Below are 20,911 nucleotides of genomic sequence, written 5' to 3'. Positions count from 1 at the left end.
GTGAAAATAGTCCAAGTGACTACAGTGGCTCAATCTTAAGTTTATCAAACGACAAGAATACTTATTGTGAGCAAAAACAAACAAAAATAACGACTTTGCTTCAACTATTAATATCCTTCTCTGTGGGCCTCTATTCGGTTAACGTAGTGTGATAGCGTAGAGCTACGTCACACGTAGGCTCACTATTGGCCGACGCTGGTCATGTGATGCGTGTGACGTACAACACAGAAGCGTACGCTATTACACTAGTGAACTGACTCGAGGCCCACAGAGAAGGAAATGAATAGTTGAAATAAAGTTATTTATTTTTTGGACGCACAAAAAGCATTATCCTCGCTTGATAAACTTAAGATTGAGCCACTGTAGTTACTTGGACTATTTTAACAATGACTTTAATAACTTTTCGGTAAACAAGTTTCAATCCCTGAAGAAGATGGAAGATGGAGGAGTGATCCAGCTCTCAGATTTCATCAAAAATATCTTAATTCGTGTTCCGAAGATGGACGAAGGTCAAACGGGGTTGGAACAACATGAGGGTGAGTAAATACTGACAGAATTTTCATTTTTGGGTGAACTATCCCTTTAAAACCTTCTGCGAACGGCTATGTTCGCAAATCAAACAAAGATTTGCCTAAAAGAAATGGTTAATTCTCAATTTAGAGCATATGCATGAAAATACGGGACAAACCGGGGGACGCTTTATTGATGCCTTAAATACGAGACGATTCCGTATTATACGGAACCCTAATCGAGGCCCACAGAGAAGGAAATGAATAGTTGAATAAAGTCGTTATTTTTGTGTTTTTTTTGCGCATAAAAAGTATTATCGTCGCTTGATAAACTTACGATTGATACACTGTAATCACTTGGACTATTTTTATGATGTCTTTAATAACTTTTCTGTGCCGGCAAGTTTCAATACCTAAAAATACCATGAAGCCTATGGCACAGCCGGCCTTCCTTGCGTTTTTAGACGTGATAAGTGAACATACTATCTACGGGCGAATTTTAATCAAAATTTCAAGCGCTATATCAATTTTTTTTTTAATCGTTACCGACAATGGTATACCGTTAATAAATACCGATACCGTTTTATCGCCCAGGGTTATTTGTTTAATATTAACATAATAACCCTGCCAAGAACACATTTTGCAATGACACACAGACAAAAGCATTTAATAACTGATTTATTGAAGATCCAAAACAAAATCAAAGGACAGAACAAAGTTGATAGGTACAGTTTAAGATACTCCAACTTTCCAAACTGTGTAACACAGTTATACAGACGACAGGGCTTCGGCCACCGAATTTTTTATTGTGCAGATGCTGCTTGAGCTCGACCACACCTGCAACAGCAGCAAACTGGAGAAAACCGGAAACAGCCAAGCACTCAGCACTGCAACACCGGATCTTAACAGCTAACCAGCAAAACTCAACAGCTAGACAACTGCGCCTAGTGCACAAAAAATACACAAGACATTTGGTTAGAATCCAAATAATCACTCATGAAAAGCCCAATAAACTATATAGAATAAAAGCAAACACCAGGACTGTAATATACAGTAATCAAAACACAAGCTATTCATACTTTCCAAATGATTTCAAAACAAAGCAAAGAAATAATTGTACGCATTTGCAGATTAAAGCAGATTTTTTAATAACAACAAAAAAAAGCCAAATCTAGATTCATTTCTAAACAGCGTCATACAAAATGACACAGGTGAGGTGCAGATAGCACTCCTGGAACCATCACTGTAACAGGGTTACCTTAAAGCCCAATAGAATTGTGATGCTCGTCCTACTCAATGAATTAAAAAGGACATAAACGTTTAAAACAACCTCACTGAAAACAGGAACAATGTATACAAAGAACAAAGAACTGTATAACTCTTTAACAGTTTGAATATGCCAATCAGTCATAATGACCTTTAGGCCCATGTAGCCTTTGTGTAGATATCAGGGATTTCAATCCGGGGTTCCTCAGGCTCCAACCGAGGTCACGCATTTACAATCGCCCCATGATGAGACGGACCTGAGAGAACAAAAAACAGTGGTCAGACATGTGACCAAGCATGTGAAAAGCCATGTAGTAATTACGAGATCACAACACGTGACGCTTTCAAAAATTCAGCTGTAATTACGAGTTTTACCCAGGACGCCAACGCTTTTTACAAGTCGGAATCTCGTAATTACAACATGGCGTGAACGCACCCAAACATGGAATGAAAGGTGGGGAAATAATAGAGAAAAAAAAACACAGTCTCTGAGGATCCTGATGACATGGACAGTTAACCATAGCACAAAAACAAACTACACATACTATACAAATATATATATATATATATATATATATATATATATATATATATATATATATATATACACATCTCTATACACATAAAATAAAAATAAAATGTGTGATGCATTAATGACATCCCATTAAGAAGACTAGATTTCTGGCAGTGTGATGTCCGGTCACATGTGCTCATAATGGAAATTTGACTTTAAATGCGTCCCATCCAATCAGAATGACAGAAGTAGTCTTATAATGTTAGTTTGTTTACTTTTGTTTTAAACTGATGTTAAATAATGTTTTTGGCACTGATTGCCAGGCTAATTCATCTGTAGGGCTGGGTCTCGTTCAAAAATGTCCAATACCTTGATTTCGATACCGGTTCCTGAACAATACTTTTTTCAATACAAATTTTATGAAATCCGTTTTATCCTGCTAACAAGATTACATTACATATAACCTAAAACACTGGTTTTATTTTTTCAGTGTGTTGACTTTTTTTGCAGACTCATATAGGCCACCGGGGGAGGAAAAATACACGCACACAAAGCACTGGCAAAAGTAGCCTAATGGTTATGAATGTGTCGGGGGGAAAATAGCAAGACGACATTTGAATTGTTTATTAATAAACTATGCTAGTGTTTTCTGAGTCAGTGTCGGCTGCAAAGATGAAGTTGAGGACTCATCTCCACATTATAGAGAGAAATGACCCTTTCATTTGGATTACATAATCAGAGTGTTTGTTTTCAATTTGAATTGGTTCGTTTAGAAGTATACATTTCAAGCTAACTAAATGCCTATTTCTCATGTCTGAGGCAAGTAGCCGAGTTTCGGTTCATTTATGACGCGCTCCAGTTCTTCTTGCAGTTGAAAGACGCTGTTGGCATCAAGCCTGGTGAAATATAGCCACACTTTGAGCCACTGGGTGTAACTAATGTTTTTCCTTGATGCCTCTCAACAGCCAATCATGCTGTTGCTTATTGGCACGTTGAAGAGATTAATCCCTTAGGTATCGAAATTTGGTACCGAGCGACAAGAGATTTTTTGATACTCGATGGTAGAGGCAATTCGGTCGTGCCTAAAACGTATCGAACTCGACGCCCAGCCCTAATCATCTGCTTTAAATAATCTTATTTCGTTTTGCACACGGGTTAGATAAGACTTTGGTTGTGCCATCCTGCCTTAACAGTGGCAGCCTGCTAGTTATAAACTCAAGTATTACGTTCATTCCCATTTCCAGGTTAAAGCAAGCAACTGGCAGCGAGTTTGTGTTTGACTTTTGTCTATGGCAGGACGCGGTCTGTCCGTTGTCTCGTAGACGTACCTCAGCACCACCAAAACACCCATCTGCTTCAAAGCAACCCCAACAGGAGCAGGTACACCTCTAACAGCTCAACACAGCTCTGCTTTTACATTGCCATACTGGATTCAGCAGCTTGGAGGAAACAATTCCACATTGAGTTCAACAGCATTGTCAAAGCAGAACCAAAACCTGCTCTGCAAGTCACATTTATACCAATGCGATGCATCTGCAAAGAATAAGCAACTGCATTCCAGCACATCATTGTCCGGGGTCACGTTTTCTTACCACTGAAGAGTTTTAGGATGATGCCGGTCCTTCTTCCCCTGCAGACTTCGGCTGGCTTTTAGACCTGGACCTGGACTTGGACCCTCTGTTCGATGCAGGCGTGCGGCTTCTGGAACGGGACCTGGATTTGGATCGAGAACGTGACCTAGACCTGGAAGGAGACTTGGACTTCCTCTTGCGGGGAGTGTGTGACTTGGAGCGAGAGCGGGAATAGGAGCGGGACCTCGACCTGCTGTAACGGGAACGGCTGCGGGAACGAGAGCGGCTCCTGCTTCGTGAGCGGCTGCGTCTCCGACGCCTCGGACTGTGGGTGGAGATAAAGAAAAATGATGGATTATTTCAATAGATATATACTATAGTACAGTAAAGATTGTATTTTAGTATATTCTATACTAAAGAACACCAGAACACACCAGAAATATAACGGCACAGAGGAATGATGTAGTTGGAATCACTTTCAGATTTTATTTTTTTCCAGCTGATGAACATTAAAGCGACAGATGACAAAACTGCAGCATGCGCTTATAATAAACAGAACAATATTGTTATCATTATAGTTATCGTTCTTGGCTCTGTAACGAAAAATATAAAGCTATAATAATAATGGTTCTAATTCCACAGTGAAGATAACAACATTAAAAACTTTGATTTTTTTTAAAAATCAGACAAAAACACTGTTCTTTTACAAAAAAGTACAAGACTGTACTTAATGGATTTATTGAGGGAAAGCACTACAGTCCCATGAATTATTGCAAATGACCATCGAATTTAAAACTATGGAGAAATATAACACTATTCATTTAAAGTTATATCTACATTTATATTATATAAATGATTGTATATAATATAACTATAAAGTTATATTAAATACAATACATTTAAGTTTATTGAAAAATATGCATATCATGTACAAAATATTTTGACAGCATGGCGAAACCGCCTCGATTACGTCATTCGCAGTGCTTCATGACAGGGGGCGGGGCTAAAGAGCTAGTTTGGCAGAATATTCAGTAGAGGATCATGGGTAATGTAGTTGTTCACCATGAATTCCGCTGTTGTGTTAAAACCAGACGGCTTCAACAGAAACAAACCATTGATTAACAACATCGGAACTCACAGTATGTCTGTCTTTAAAGGACAAGTTCGGAATTTTACACTTAAAGTCCTGTTTTAAGATCGTTTCTGATTAAATAGAACGGTTAAGATTTAAATTTGGACAAATGCTGCTGTCCCGAGAATTTTCGGTCTATATAGTTTTATATATATATATATGCACCGTAAACTAACGTTAACCTTACTATATTCTGCGAACATAAGCAGTTCGTAGCTATTCCGAACATAAACACTCGCTGTTAGGTAAATAAAAGCACACATGAAAAGCGTCAAAGTCCACATAATAAGAAAAACATATGATTTTGAATGAAACTGCATCAGTTCTTTTCGTGCATGTGACGTCATGGAAAGCAGACTGAACTAACGTTCCTCGCAAGAAAATCAAAACAGATTGCAAAAATACGCACTACGCAGATAAAGACAAATGATAACCTGTCTGATCTGAGCTATTGTTTACCTCCGGCTGCGGCGGCCGTGTCCTCCGTGTCTTCTAGCGGCTCCCCCGCCGCCGCGACGCCCGCCGTAGTAGGAGTCTGGCGGCCTGCCGTAACGGGCCATCTGAACCCGGAGCTCTCGACCGTCCAGAATCGCTCCATCCATCGCGTCCATCGCGTCCTCGGCATCCCGCTTGTCGTGAAAGCGCACGAAGGCGAACCCCCGGCTCTCTTTCGTGTATCGATCTCGGGGAATATAAACGTCGCCAACTCGGCCGTACTTTTCAAAGACGCGCCGCAGCGTCTCCGGCGACGTGCGGTACGTTAAATTATCCACTTTTAACGATGTCATGCCTTCTACGTCGGGTGGAGGCCTGCCGTAACTCATTTTAATGAACGGACCCAACAAACTACCAGAATTCACTTCGCTTTGTGTCTTCAAAACGAGTCGACTCGCCTATTCCAGTAACTAATGTAACGAACACTAGTTGCCGATGCCGTTGCGTTGAGCTCCGCGAGCACAACAATGAATGAGCACGCGCGCACTCGCTCTCAAAATGGCGAGTACGAAAAACCGGAAGTGAATTAGCATTTTTCAGCGATGTCATTAACATTATAGATGCACTACCATTTAAATGCAGATATTGAACATTATACAGATATTACAAAAATGGAACCAAAAAAGAGAGAAAAACAACTAACTCCCTAGGCCTAAATAAACCGTTAAAACGGCCATAATTATATATAAATCGAAATACGGCTACTGTACAATATCCTAAAAATATTAAATAAATATTTGTGAAGCTCATAAACTTTTAAAAATCACCATTTCTTTCTTAGTCAAAGCATCTGTCCAACTTTACTTAACTCAACAAAACCTTAAACAATAAACTTGCATTATGAATGTGAAATTTGGTTAGAAAAAGTAAATTAAGTAGATAAAAGCACTCACCCTCCTCACAATATTAGTGAAGCCAAAAAGCCAAAATCTTCTCATAAAAATGACAGAGGCCTTCAATTTTTGTATTCCACAAAATAGTGGTAGTCAATAGCCAGTACTCTGACAAAATAAATGCAAATTCGTTTAATGCTAGTTTTTACAGAAAGTTGTATATAAATGTAAACAAATTATAATAACTTGTTGAATAAAATTAGTATATAAGTTTATAGGAGATTTGTTTAACTTAATTTCTAATATGAAACATGTGGTAATAATGTTTTTTTTCTGTTATTATTTATTTATTTATTTATTTACAGGGTTAGAGTAAACATTATTTGAAGAGATTAAGTTTTTGTTCTAAGCATAAAATGTGTCTTTTGAATCATTTTTAATAGATATATTGCCCTATAAGTTGTTAAATAACGAATATTATTCCCGTTAGTATGTGAGATCAAAAAGTCCTCAATGTAGTCTTTAAAATACCAATTTATGTTGCTCTACTGACTATAAAATTCAGCAAAACAAGACAAATTCAGCAATAAATACTGATTATAAATTATATATAACTGAACTCATGTATAAACTATCTATTTGATAACAAATATATTTAATGAATGAATATCCATCAACAGCAAATCTCTCGCAATTTTTCGGATTCAATGAAAAGACGACACTACCCACAAATCCGTTCGCGGAGGATGGTTTTGACGTCATCGTCAGCTGATAGAAGTCACATGACAGACATTTTCGATTTCAGACGTACAGGGAGATCCTGATCGAGAAGCAGGAAAATTACATTTATTCACGTTTTCCAGCTTACAGAATGTTTCTACCTATTTTGAAATCGTCGTGATCAACAGGTCTTTTACATTATGAATTAGCTGTTTACATCAGCGCACACAAGTATTCGGTAAGTTTACTTTGCACAATTATTATTGCACCCGGTCTCCATTTACAAGCTTAAATTAGATCAGTTATCATTTTTAATAGCTCATTATTCAGATGTATTCGCATGACACATATAAAGGGACTTCTTTGGTTTGACTGAAGAGCTTGATCTCGTCACGAGGAAGCAGTGATCATATGGGGGAAATGCATGGTCAGTGTTTTTAACCAGTTGTGTCAGGTGTCACTTGACTCGGATGCTTTTGTGTGTTCACTAGTCTCAGGTTGTCATCGAGCTAAAGAATTGACGCCAACATGAGTCCGGAGGGAAAGACCCTGCTCAACGTCGTCGTCCTGGGCTTGGGCTTCATGGTGATGTTTACAGCCTTTGGCACCTGCGGCAATATTGAAGTAGGTTTTTTGACACTTGGAAATGCACGTCGATTTGATAAATATTGGCTTACTTAAAAAAATAAAATAAAAATCCTGTATGACAATCAAACCTACATTTTCACTTTCCCCCCCACCCAGCAAACTGTAATAAAGAGTTTCAACAGTACCGAGTTTCATGGAAGTGGCTACACAAGGTATTCATTTTCTTCATTTTTTTCTTCTGTTATCAGAGAGACTTTCTTTATAGAGTACAATAGTGGCCTTGGTGCCAGGAAGTATTTTTTAATGTATTATTAGGCATAAAAAAACCCCACATAAAATCTGCATGAAACAGAAGTTGCGATAGTCATTTCTTGCTTATATTGTGATGTATATCCGAGTGAAACGGCTTCTCGAACAAGAACAGATGTAGGGCGGGGCTTGAGTTTGTCCATCTGGATTTGATTGGATGGTTGTGGTTTGCTATTGGCTGATCTCATGTGAGTGACAGGTTGCCCCGCCCTCAAGCCAGTAAACATCATCAGTAAAGAGACGAGCTGCAAGAAGGAGGGGAAGTTACTTTGATTAAAGATTATAAGGAACATGAATTAAGAAAAAAATAATGATGTGCATGGATAAATCACTACAATATTCTTTATAAAAAAAAAAAGATTCATCCATTTTGGTTTCAAGGTGACTTTAAATTCCTTTCTATGTAAAGCACTTTTAACTACTATAGTGTATGAAATGTGCTATATAAATAAACTCGCCTTGCCTAAATAAAGAGCCAGCCAGGTCTGGATCATAGATGAAGCACAGCATTAAAATGTTGATCTGAAGCAAATAAAGGTTTATGAAATCAAGAATTGACAAGACTGCGGTCTCTTTTATGAGGCATGGAACTGCTCATCACATTAAACATTGCACATGACATATAAAAAGTGGCTGTAGTGTTCATAAAACTTGTTTATTAATTTTAGTTTATTGTAAAAACCAATACAGACAGACAGCGAATGGGTTGTGCCCATGGTTGTGCTCTATTTCTGCTTAAAGGCATGTGACATGTTTTGGCCTCTGCACCCGTTCTGAATGTGATTTATTCCAGCTGATTCAAAGATGAAAACCGGGTCATCTGATGTTGTGCTGTAGTCTAACCAATCTCTCTCGACCTCAGTAATCACATTGACCTTGATTATATAACAAAGATGCACTGTCTGTTCTCAAAGAAAACTGAACTTTGAAAAAGAGAAATGAATGCAGTGTTGTCATGTGACACAACATTCATGACACTTATTCAGCACAGGCTCTTTTTCTTGTGAAAAAGTTGATGTATATACAGGTGAAACTCGAAAAAAATTAGAATATGGTGCAACAGGTCATGTATTTCAGTAACTCAAATTAAAAGGTGAAACTAATATATTTAGTATATATAACTTATATATACATATGCATGATTATATTTTTCAGAGAGCCGACATTTCTTTATTTAAAATCCTTTTTTTTATTGATTTCATGTAATATTCAAATTTTCTGAGATTTTCTGAGATTTGGGGTTTTCATAAGCTGTAAGCCATAATCATCAAAATTATACTTTTGCACGATATTCAAATTTTTCGTGTTTCATCTGTATGTTTGTTTGTTTTTTGCTGTTGAATGTAATCATCTCTGTTTTATCTGTCTAACTGCTACTGTACTGTCATGTTGGGGTTCGTTATGGAATATGGACTTTTTCATATTTCAATTAACATTATTATTCTATATTACAAAACAGACTGGTCAGCATTGTAGTTTCAATGAGATTTTAACCAATTCCAAAATGTTTTAATTCATATTTTCATATACTTTTTAAACATGTAGCATATATTCATTTATTTTTTACATTCATAATATTAAAACAATTTAAAACAGCTGTTTTCTATGTTAATATCTGTTAAAATGTAATTTATTCCTGTGACCAAAGTCTTCAGTGTCACATGATCCTTCAGAAATCATTCTAATATTATGTTTTTGATGCTCAAGAAACATTTATATATTATAATATATATAAACAATATAAATATATACGTATTATTTTAAGTGTTTCAATAGTCTCCAACCATTGTAAGAAGAGCAGAGTGTAACATTCTCTCGTCTTGCATTAAATTAAATTAAACCTAGTAACCTCTTCTATAAAATTCTCCCCAATAAAATATTTTTTCACTCTGCCCTTAAAACACATTGAAATAGTTATGATTAATAATGATCATCAAATCAAATGCATCATAACAATGTTGGCATCGAGTTGTTTTAATTAAATATGAAATCCATGCTTAAGTTATTACATTGGTGTTTTCCATGTTATCATTCTGTAATCATCCTCCAAACCAGTAAATCCCAGCTTTTACACATCCTTTTCATTCCTCTCTTCTAGCATGGCGATTATCTACGCTGTGTTTTCTGCCTCTAACCTCATAGCGCCCTCAGTGATAGCTGTCGTTGGACCTCAGCTGTCTTTGTTTTTCAGTGGGCTTCTTTACAGGTAAGTGCCTGAAGGGCTTTCTGTCATAACTTAGTCATTTTCTCAGGATTTATGATTGAATGGTTTTGCTCTCTGGTCTATTTTAGTGCTTATATTGCTGTTTTCATTCATCCGTACACCTGGTCATTCTACACTTTATCTGTGTTGCTTGGAATTGGCGCTGCAGGTGAGATATCATAATCGGTCCGGTTATGAAATCATAAAATGTAGCGCCACACATTCTCTAACATTTTTTGTTTGTTTGTTTGTTTTTGCAGTGCTCTGGACGGCTCAGGGGAATCTGCTCACCATCAACTCCAAAGATTCCACTATTGGGAGAAACAGTGGGATATTCTGGGCGTTGATGCAGTTTAGGTACATCCTTCTTGTTGACATAAAGTGTTAATAGAAGGAAAATGGTACATAATAGGGGTGTAACGATACCCTCATGTCACGATTTGATACATATCAGTATACTTAACTCACGATACGATATTATTGCGATACTCCAAGACACATGATAAAATGTTAACAAAAAATATACTGTTGAATAAAATGCTAAATTTGGTTTTACATTGGGGTGTAAATGAATAGGTTTGGACTTGGTGCTGGAAACTCAATGCACAGGACAATAGTGACACCAGAATAAAAATATTCATGATTCCGAAGCTGAAAACATAATTATTTTAAACGAATATGCTTGCACTCTTTCACTGACTAGATATTTAAAATAACGTAGGCCACTTTTACTGGTAACATAAGACTTTTGGCATTATCAGGACCCACAAATATGCAATGCATTATTATATTCACCATTATATATATATATATAGTTTAATGTAGTACTGACACTAAAACTCTTCTTTTTTTTCACACACAGTAATATTTATGTTGTGACACGATATATTGTTACACCCCTAATACATAAGGTACTATGATTTATTTATTCTCTTTTGCAGCTTATTCTTTGGTAATCTCTACATATATCTTGCCTGGCATAACAAGAGTCACATAACCGGTGAGTACAGATATATATATGTTTCAGCTATGGCCAGTTTGATGGAAATGTAATGTGTATACAAGTTAAAGTAACAATAATTTTGGCTGAAATTAATAAATGGTTTGCCTATTATTTCATGTAACAAAAATATACTGTGATAGAAACATCTATACAAAATAATTTCTGAAGGGTTACACAGAATTATAATTGAGGCATCTAATCGAATAAAGCTGAAAAAACTTATTTTGCTGGTGTCAGATAAGGACCGCCAGACAGTTTTCATCACACTCACGGTCATCAGTCTGGTGGGAAACTTCCTCTTTTTCCTGATCCAGCGACCAGACCCAGAACCTGCACCTTCTGATGCCTCTGAGTCACTTCTACCAACAGAAATCTCTGATAGCTGTGATGTGGCGTAAGTACAAACATATTTTTATGCATTTCCGCAAATCAAGACATTAATCTGGACTGGTTAAATTATATCACGTTGTGTTTTTTTCCTTTACCTTGCTTGCTATTCTGGTTACTCTTTTAAGTCCATCCCAGACTCTGGGCTCTCAGGCATTGGATGCATTCAGTAAGTGGCGCTAAAACATTTAAGAACGTATGCAAAGATTTAAATTTTTGTTCTGTGTAACATACTAAGATGCCTTATCTCATTATCTCTCTTATCTCATCAACAGAGAGATCCATACAGCTGGCTATGACCAAAGAAATGCTTTTATTGAGCATACCCTTTGCATACTCTGGTAAGTTCAGTCCTCTAAAAGAAAATCTGTGTGGTAACAGTGGTAGATAAAGCAAGCAGATTATGAAAAGAAGAGGGCCTAAAACAGAGCCCTGGGGGACCCCTTTAGTAGCAGGGAGGATTTGTTCTTTTGGATACTAATAATGGTTTTATAATAATAATACTATATAATAACATATGTAATATTTATATGTAATAGTGTACTGTTTTGAAAATATTTGAACAAGAATTGTTATTAACAAAAAGTTAACTATTATTTTTTGGGTTGTCCATCAAGTTCCAAATAAAAAGACAACATAATAGTACATAAAAAAAAACATAAAAGTACCTTTTTCTTTTGTAAAGTATTTAATTCACTGGAATATCCAAAAATAGGCATTATCACATGGATTAAATATATATATATATAATGTGATGTAGGGTTTCGGACAAACTGTCGACCCCACTGAATATCCTTTGGAGAGCTGTCTCTGATAGAAATATATTTTGACATTTTCTTCTTTCCCCCTGCTTAAAAAAAACTATTGCGATATATAGTAGAGATGCGCCGATTATGAAAATTTTGACCGATAATTCTTTATATTTGATAGCCCCGTTACAAAGATCACAGCAGTTATACCCTACACAAAGGTCTACGCTATGTCCTTGCTTCAGGTTGAATGATTCTCATTGGCTAAGAAAAGACAAATATAGTAATTTTCCACACGTAAACAGATAGACTGAAGCATATCTCCATGGATTATGCAGCTGACACTCAGACCCTGAAGTTAGACATGTCATAACCTTCCAGGTCACAGATTTAAGTTGCTGGGCGCCAGCCTGTCCCGAACAACTCAGTCAATCTCCAATAATGCAGTGGTTCCTTAACCTGTAACCAAAAAGACTAACACACACACACACACGACACACAGCTTTTCCAAGGTTGGATTTGGCCAGGCTCTAACTATAAACAGGAGAGTATTCTCAAAAGATCAAGATAATGCGTTCTTTCTCTCAAGGAGAGCTATACTTTTGTCTAAATGGAAAATATAGGCTTTAACTGAGAAATGGTCTCTTAAACTATAGACTTCATTGACCCCTGTGACCATTAGGGCTGGGACGGTTACCGCATTACCGTGATCACGTGACGCCTACCGCGGGTCTGAGCTCGTCACCACAAAAAAACATTGGCCTGCACATGTGTGCACGTTGTGTCTAATGACGTGGATTAATTGATTCTAATGACATGGTGTCTTACATGGATTCAAGGTTTTCTAAACAAAACTCATCATCAAAAGATGGAGCAAATCCAACCTTTCGCGAGTTGGGGAGCGCGATGTTCCGTGATGCATAATAACATTACATTCGTATTTGAGATGCGCGGATGGGCTATTATTAAATCCGCAACCGCATCACAAAACTCATCATCCGTCCGCCATCCATCCGCACCAACGTTTTTTGACCAATTTTCAAAACCGGTATTTAAAGCGCTTTACCGCTATACCTCGGTACCCTATATATATATTCCACCAAATCAGCTTATCATTTTAAAATTGCCATCTTTTAAAATATCTAAATGTACACTCTTAAAATCAGTCAGTCAAACATTACATTATGATATTACGATAATCATCCATTATTTAATTATGTAACTTACGTAATTAGAACTAAAACTTAGTAATCATGCATGAATGCATACTTATCATTTTAGCTGAACTTTGGACTGGTGGTGGTGCTTAAGATATTGTTGGTCATTCAGTTTTCAGTAAAAAATAGAAAAATAGATGATAGTAATTATTATTAAAAGATACTACTAATAATGACAATATACAACACATGAGCTGCTGGGTTCATGAATGTTAATTACGAGTCGTGCGCCTTCACACTAGAGTTTACGGTGCGTCAAATAGAGTTGCGCTGAGCTGAATTTGAAAGACTAGAACAGATCGCTTGACGGAGAGCGAAACTCTCAAGCGCTCAGTCTGTGTTCAGCGAGTGAGAATATATCTATGCTAAACTTATACTTGGCATCACTGGCGAGTAAAATCTAAATGTATTAGCCAATGGCTAATGATAGACATTATTTAGGCACCCAGAGTGAAATTTACTTTCAAATGCAGGTGATCTACTTGCATTGTAGATTTGTCGGCCAAATTTTCTTATTGGGCCGGTAACGACAACATTCAAAAATGAACATGTATCGGCCAATACCGATATGGTGGCGGATATATCGTCCGTAATAAATACCATTACAGTGATATAAAAATATTCATCTTGTGGTGTAGGATTTCGGACATATTGTCCACTGACTATCCTTTGGAGAGCTGTCTCTGTTACATATAAGACTGAACTGTGAGGTGGCTGAATCTGTGCAGGTCTCGAACTCACCTTTTACAGTGGGGTGTATGGGACGTGTTTGGGGGCCATGACTCAATTTGGAGAAGGCGCCAAGGGTCTCATCGGCCTTTCTGGAATTTTGATCGGTGTTGGTGAAATACTTGGTGAGTCAGTGCATGACAACTATTGTGCTTCTGTTCTCAGTGTACATGCCAAAGCAAATGTTATAAGACGATTTCTCTGTTTAACCAGGAGGGGGAGTGTTTGGGATCATGGATAAGTGTAACCGTTATGGCAGAAACCCGGTAGTGTTTTTGGGGCTGGTTACCCATATTGTGGCATTCTACCTCATCTTCCTCAACATAGCCAGTGATGCTCCCGTGGCCCCAGAGGAAGGCACACAAATGCAAGCTTTTATCCAACCCAGGTAAGAGTCAACAGGCATGGCTTTTGAGAATGGAGCCACACATGTTTATTAACACTGTTCTTGCTTCTTTGCATTGATTTATTATATGTGTTGTGTCAGTGTGGCGGTGGCGCTGATTTGCAGTTTCTTGCTGGGTCTGGGTGATAGTTGCTTCAACACTCAGCTCATCAGCATTGTGGGGTTCTTGTTCCGGGACGACAGCGCACCAGCGTTCGCAGTCTTTAAATTTGTACAGGTTTGAACCTTCAGTGTTTCAATTTATCGCATTGAAAGTCATTAAATAGTTTGATGTAAAAAGACAGTGCCAATAATTAAATGTTTGGGTGAAAACATGGCCGGGTCATATTTCACCCCAATATAAAAAAAATAGTGCTGGGCAATGATTAATCTTATCCAAAATAAAAGTTTGTGTTTACATAATATATATATGTGTGTGTACTGTGTATAAATACACATGCATGCATGTATATATTTATGAAAATTTTGCATGTATATGTATTTGTACATAATTGATATTATATATATATATATAAATATTTTATATATAAATAACACATTTTTATTAAATATACACATATGTGTATATTCATAATGTGGTGCTCAGAATTAATGGGACCCCTGGAAAAATATTTATTTCATAATGTGATTTCCCCCCACTTTCAATTATTTTACTTCAATGCAAGATTAGATTTTTGCACATTTTTGGAATGAAAGATCAAAAGGATAAACATATTTATCATATTTATCTGGGGTGCCATTGATTCTAAGCACCACTGTATATACAAAATAATTATACTCAGTACACACATATATATTATGTAAACACAAACTTTTATTTTGGATGCAATTAATCATTGCCCAGCACTAAAAATAACCCAAAACAACATAAATAACAAATTTATATTTTGCTTAAAAGCCAATATTTATTTTCATTCCCATTAGTCTTATTTAGGTTCTGAACAGTAATTTTTAAAGTGTGTTTTGTTTTCCGGTATATTTTTTGTCCACCACTCGAAATGTTGTGTTATGAAAATAATGGTCCAACAAAAAACATTATAGAGAATATTGCCACCTTAAATTATAAGAAACTTATTTTGGGGGTGATAAATTTTCATATTCTTGAGGTTTTATGAGACTAACCCATTTACTTTTTTATATTTAAGAAAAATGTATTGTTTAAAAAAAAAAAGAATTATAGAAAATGTATTCATTGAAGGAATATAATTGGAATTTCCAGTTTCAACTCGTCCTAATGAGTCCCAAAATCAAGAGAGTAAATAAGAATTGTATATTTTGCTGAAAGAAAATAGCCTATATTTATGACCATAAAGATTTTCTGCATTATGACATTTTTATTTTATCCACATTCCCATTAGTCTAAATTAAACAGTGATACAATGATTATTTTTGGTTACAGTATTTAATTCAGAATAAATTAAAGGCAGTATAAAGTATGATGTATTGATGATTTATTTACATGTACATACAATATATTTATTCATATTTTATGAGATTCACTTGAAACAAATATGTATTAGTTTTATTTTTTATCATTATAGTAAATGAATATATCCAATTCCAATTCATTTATGTATCCATAGCAAGGATTATTTTATAAAATATAAAGTGTATTTTATATAATATTTTAATTTGCCTGTTACACCTCGTCTTAAGTTATTGCGGCGTATTGAGCATCGAGATTTTTTTTTATGTCCTCATTGAAAATTAAATGTTGTTTGATGTGACCAGGGCTTGACATTACCTTTTTTGCTCACCAGCAGCTGTGTCGAGTGGTTTTCCAAAGTTACTAGCCACTCAGCATTTTCACTGGCCACAATTTTGACATGGATAACATGGGAAAAAACTGCCATATAGATATTTTTAATATTATCTCATAATTTGGCAGCAGGTTTATTAGGCTGCTGTCACTTTAAGAGCATTATACTGGTACATATGCGTTTTCTTTCTCAACTGTTTACATTTACTGAAAACATAACTGACCGTGTTTACGTGAATACCCGTCAAGACCGACATTTTTGACATAATTTTGTGTGTATTTGACTGTTTAATGTCAATAAGCAGCGAAAAAGAGCTCAGTTTAGTTGAGAGAGGCGGCTTTATGTGCCGCACTTTGAGTGTGAGCAAAAAGCTTGCAGGAATGAGTCAAATTATGTGCAATACGCGAAATTCAAGCCTTGTAACAGCAACAATGTTCATTAACGAGTGAGTGAGTGGAGGCGGGTTTGTGTGTCACTCACTGTCGGAGAGATGAGAGAGAGAGAAAGCGCAGCTGTTATCGTGTTTCTATTCTGCGGGAAATGAGTATTGGAGGAAAATAAATAAATTTCACTTACTCTATTATTTCAGATGCCTTTTTAAAAGACTACAATTGAAAAATGTCTATATTATGTATAAAATTCAACCCGCGTTTGGCGGGTGTTAATGTCGAGCCCCGGGTGCGACAGAATCAGCAGTCGATCAAAACACTTGATACTTTAAAGACAGCTTTGTGTAGCAGGATTTTACATTCATGACTTTAGCAGATGCAATTATCCAAAGGGACTTGCAGTCCAAACTTTTTGACCAAAGTAGATTTTTGACCAATCCTGTTTTGTTGTGGATGGGGTTAAACCAAGCATCCATCGAACGAACGGCTAAAATAAAATAAAAGACGTGGTTTGTTGCTTGGAAAAATTGTATATTAAGAACCGGTAATTTAAAAGCCCACCTTTGTTGACTGTATTGTGTATGGTCTGTATATGAAGCTGTGTTTTTTCTTCCTGGCGTCTCTGCAGTCCATCACGGCTGCGATAGCCTTCTTCTACAGCAACTACCTTCTCCTGCACTGGCAGCTGCTCATCATGGTGCTGGTGGGCTTCATGGGCACCGGGACCTTCTTTCTGGTGGAGTGGGCCGCCATCAGCGCTCGACGGGACTCGGACTATGACAGTATCTGACAGGAAGTCATCTCCAGCCGTCAGCCTCAGTGAGCACATCTGCAAAACCATTTTCCTAGACTTAAATCTGCGGGAACACCCAGACCATGTATCCATTCTCCTTTCATAGACTCCTTTCTTTACTTGCACAAAAAACACGGTTACTCCCCAGATGGGGTCAAGGTTCAAGTGCTGTAATGCAATAATAAACGGTTTGTTCACATTTTTTACGTTTTCAAATAGCGTTATGCCGTGCAATGCCAACGACCATCTGCGAACGACGTCTTTCCTACATTTTCTTGAACGTTGAACAAGACAAGCAAATGACAGTAGACATAATTCACCCTGAAATTCAACTTCTGTCATGATTTCTAAACTCATATGATAGTAATGTTTCATGAAACACAAGCTCATTTCACCACAAAGATAGTGACCAGACAAGCTCCAAAACAAGCATAAAAAGGATCATATAATTGCTCCATACAACTTGTGCACTATATTTCAAGCTTTCTGAGGCCACGCGTGTGCTTCGTCTCAGGAAAAGACAAAATTCAAGCTGTTATTCCTCTAAAAATATAATTCAGGATTCAAATATGCCGCTTTCTTTGCACGAGGTTCGCCCAAACGCTATTGGTTTACGTTTGGTAAGCAAACGCAACTCACCATTTTGAATACAGGGAATGAGATTTGTGAGCCGCAACCTAAATTGGCCTTAATTTCAATCTTATCCTCACAGAAAACAATCATATGACATCAAAAGTCAAAGCGCATTAGACACTGTGCTTTGTCCATGTTGCAGCTGGACGGATGTGGTCACTATGAATTGTGTTGGGAAAGATTTTTCTGAAATTCAGCTTTTCCCTGAAAAACCAAAATGAGGATATGTGAATGAATTTTTTTGGTGAACTACTCCTTTAAGTAGATATTGTACTACTTAAATTCAGTTATTGTTGAGAAGTCTATATGAAAGCTTGTTTCCGCCAGGGAATAAAAATAAAAAAGGTAAAGCGACTTTTTATCTCACAATTCTGACTTTTTTTTTTAGTTTATATCTCACAGTTCTGACTTTACAACCCCCAATTGAGAGTTTATATATATATATATAATAAAGTCAAATAAAGAATAAAGTCAAAATATTTTAAGAAATGCGGTCAGAATTGAGAAAGAAACTCGCAATTATGAGAGAAAAAATTGTAAGATAAAAGTTGCAATTGCGAGAAAAATGTCAAAATCGCGAGATATTAAATTCTATGACGTACAGTCAGAATTGAGAGATATACACTCTATTTGAGTCGACATGTGGGCAAATATGTCACAAATTACGTTTATATCACATTTTGTGGAAACAAATTGGTAATTCGTGGCCACGATATACATATTTTTTTACTGCTAGGCATGTGCGGAGTTCGTAAAATTGCAAGATATAAACGGAGGGAAAAAAGTCAGCTCAATTCTGACTTTATAACTCGCAATTGCAATTTTATATCACAATTCTGAGAGAAAAAAAGTGACAATTGCTAGATATAAACTCACAATTCTGAGAAAAAAGTCACAATTGCTTGACATAAACTTGGAAACTTTCTATAAGTCTCAATGCAAATGCAATAAATCACTGAGCAATGAAACATCATTTATATACACTACGCTGTGAGACTGTAGAGGAGAAATGTGACTAGACTCAATTTTTATCTTTCGCAACTACAAAATGTGAAACATTAGATGCACAGTCACAGTCAGTTTTAACTCTTTTTGCCAGTTGCCTTTATTTTCCTTTTGTTTTTTTTAAAGGAAACCATTTTGCCAAAGTTTGAAGCACTCTTTCTATAAATTTGCTGTATTTTCGTTCGTCTCTGTTTATTTGTGTTAAGTATACAAATATTTCACTGAATCTGATTACTGATATAATCAATAGAAAACAATTTGAGAATCATTATAAAGTGCAACTGCACTAATATCAAGCTGAGTACCTAATATCAAGTCATAAGTACCGGTAAACATTAATGTGTTGAGAAAGGGTTCAGAAAAGAGCTTTTTTTAATACATTCACAGTACTTACGCTACAAGCTCATTTGCATGGGAGCAGAAGCTACATGTATGTTATTTTGCAGCTTTATTTGGTTCAAGCCAATGCAATCAATAGGATGTTGAGGGAAAATGAGATGAATATCTGGTCATATACTTGAATGTATCTTACTGTAAAAATGTTAACAGCACCTGGTTTTCTTTTATAAATATGTGTATATATGGGATTAAAGAGCTTTTCTTTCTTGCTTGTGTCTGTTTTCCAATGCTCATGGTACATGATATACTTACAGGACAAATAAGGGGAAGAATCCAATATCTTCTAAAAAGCTTTGAAGCTTTTGTTGAGAACAGATGTTGAAGTTCGAGATGTAGACGAGTTCTTTAAGATCTCACGATATTCACAAGACCTTAATGCTTAACACTTTCATTATCCACACAAATAACAAAATGAATTTACAAGTTTTGCTTTGGCTAAATGTATTGCTTTATTATTTTATTTGATGTTTGTATACGTGTGTAATCCAAATTTGACAGAAAAACTGCCATATACTATATATATGTGTGTGTGTGTGTGTGTATATATATATATATATATATATATATATATGTGTGTGTATGTATGTTTATAATTTTGTTCCATTATATTAATAAGAAATATCTTAATATGGTGAAACAGAAACAGCTATTTTGAAGATTTGTGTTTGTAAATATAAACTGCAACAAAGTATGAAGAATTTGTGACATACTTTTAGAAAAGAAAAGAAAAACACTGAAGTTAAAGTAATAAAATTACAGTTTAATTTAATGTTCTGCATTTTGGGTTTGAAATTCAAAGTTTGGTCAAGAACAAAATCTGATATACAGTTTTAGGTTACGATGAGTTTGACATTTGTTTATGTTAGGAACAATGACTAAGATATTATACAGTTTTGTTTTATTTTGGGACAATAAAACACTTAAATTTACAACAGTTCCTCCAAGCAATCAATCAATAAAATAAAAAAATACAGTGCCGGTTTAGAAAGCAATAACACAAAACCGCAGAAAACGTTTAATGCGTTACACACTTCTGCTATTTGTTAGTCCTATGAAAACAAATATTTTTTGGGGGGGGGGTTTAAAAAAAATTTAAGTTTGCTATTTTTATCATTACATTATTATGTAAAATGTTAAACTACATAGCTTTCCGCTCTCACGTGCACTGCCGATGATGCTGCCACTGAATCCGTTGCTAAGCACCCAAAGACGCCGCTGCTCACAACACTAAGGTAATTTCTGTTGACAAACAGAGACTTCATCCAATGAGAACAGAGAGCGCGAGTGACGCAAGGCATTTA

At 36.1% G+C, this 20,911-nt stretch overlaps 2 protein-coding genes across 6 annotated transcripts; one reads left to right on the top strand and one right to left on the bottom strand.

The window, feature by feature from the left end:
* Window positions 1-1,170: 1,170 nt before the first annotated feature.
* srsf2b (serine and arginine rich splicing factor 2b) lies at window positions 1,171-5,955 on the bottom strand. Of its 3 annotated transcripts, XR_013196712.1 has the most exons (5): window positions 5,452-5,955; window positions 3,882-4,185; window positions 3,618-3,728; window positions 1,927-2,032; window positions 1,171-1,453 (listed from the first exon to the last, which is right to left on the bottom strand). XR_013196712.1 is itself a non-coding variant. In XM_077211596.1 (3 exons), exons 1-2 carry the CDS (start codon window positions 5,814-5,816, stop codon window positions 3,894-3,896), a joined length of 657 nt encoding a protein of 218 aa, XP_077067711.1. In that variant the 5' UTR covers window positions 5,817-5,954; the 3' UTR covers window positions 1,171-2,032; window positions 3,882-3,893. The 3 variants fall into 3 exon arrangements, 1 of the variants encoding a protein (XP_077067711.1); XR_013196713.1 differs by lacking the exon at window positions 3,618-3,728 and having other exon boundaries at window positions 1,314-1,453; window positions 5,452-5,954; XM_077211596.1 differs by lacking the exon at window positions 3,618-3,728 and having other exon boundaries at window positions 1,171-2,032; window positions 5,452-5,954.
* Window positions 5,956-7,077: 1,122 nt separating this feature from the next.
* On the top strand, window positions 7,078-19,818 carry mfsd11 (major facilitator superfamily domain containing 11). Of its 3 annotated transcripts, XR_013196711.1 has the most exons (15): window positions 7,078-7,278; window positions 7,532-7,664; window positions 7,785-7,840; window positions 10,036-10,143; window positions 10,230-10,309; window positions 10,401-10,497; window positions 11,082-11,140; window positions 11,381-11,537; window positions 11,659-11,699; window positions 11,806-11,871; window positions 14,225-14,350; window positions 14,439-14,613; window positions 14,713-14,848; window positions 17,409-18,888; window positions 18,983-19,818. XR_013196711.1 is itself a non-coding variant. In XM_077211594.1 (14 exons), exons 2-14 carry the CDS (start codon window positions 7,569-7,571, stop codon window positions 17,568-17,570), a joined length of 1,359 nt encoding a protein of 452 aa, XP_077067709.1. In that variant the 5' UTR covers window positions 7,087-7,278; window positions 7,532-7,568; the 3' UTR covers window positions 17,571-19,818. The 3 variants fall into 3 exon arrangements, 2 of the variants coding, with proteins under 2 accessions (XP_077067709.1, XP_077067710.1); XM_077211594.1 differs by having other exon boundaries at window positions 7,087-7,278; window positions 17,409-19,818; XM_077211595.1 differs by lacking the exons at window positions 7,078-7,278; window positions 7,785-7,840 and having other exon boundaries at window positions 7,531-7,664; window positions 17,409-19,818.
* Window positions 19,819-20,911: the final 1,093 nt, after the last annotated feature.

This window comes from Siphateles boraxobius, unplaced genomic scaffold (assembly GCF_051911475.1).
Source record: "Siphateles boraxobius isolate OS27281-9 unplaced genomic scaffold, OSU_SipBor_1 66, whole genome shotgun sequence".
Taxonomy (NCBI): Eukaryota; Metazoa; Chordata; class Actinopteri; order Cypriniformes; family Leuciscidae; genus Siphateles; species Siphateles boraxobius.
This window is presented reverse-complemented; position numbering and strand designations above follow the sequence as displayed.

Coding starts and splice junctions, on each gene's coding strand:
- srsf2b (XM_077211596.1), bottom strand. CDS start 5,816: ATGAGTTACGGCAGGCCTCCACCCGACGTAGAAGGCATGACATCGTTA. Junction 4,186..5,451: donor CACGGCCGCCGCAGCCGGAG/GTAAACAATAGC, acceptor CTCCACCCACAG/TCCGAGGCGTCGGAGACGCA.
- mfsd11 (XM_077211594.1), top strand. CDS start 7,569: ATGAGTCCGGAGGGAAAGACCCTGCTCAACGTCGTCGTCCTGGGCTTG. Junction 10,310..10,400: donor GCTTGGAATTGGCGCTGCAG/GTGAGATATCAT, acceptor TTGTTTTTGCAG/TGCTCTGGACGGCTCAGGGG. Junction 14,351..14,438: donor CGGTGTTGGTGAAATACTTG/GTGAGTCAGTGC, acceptor CTGTTTAACCAG/GAGGGGGAGTGTTTGGGATC.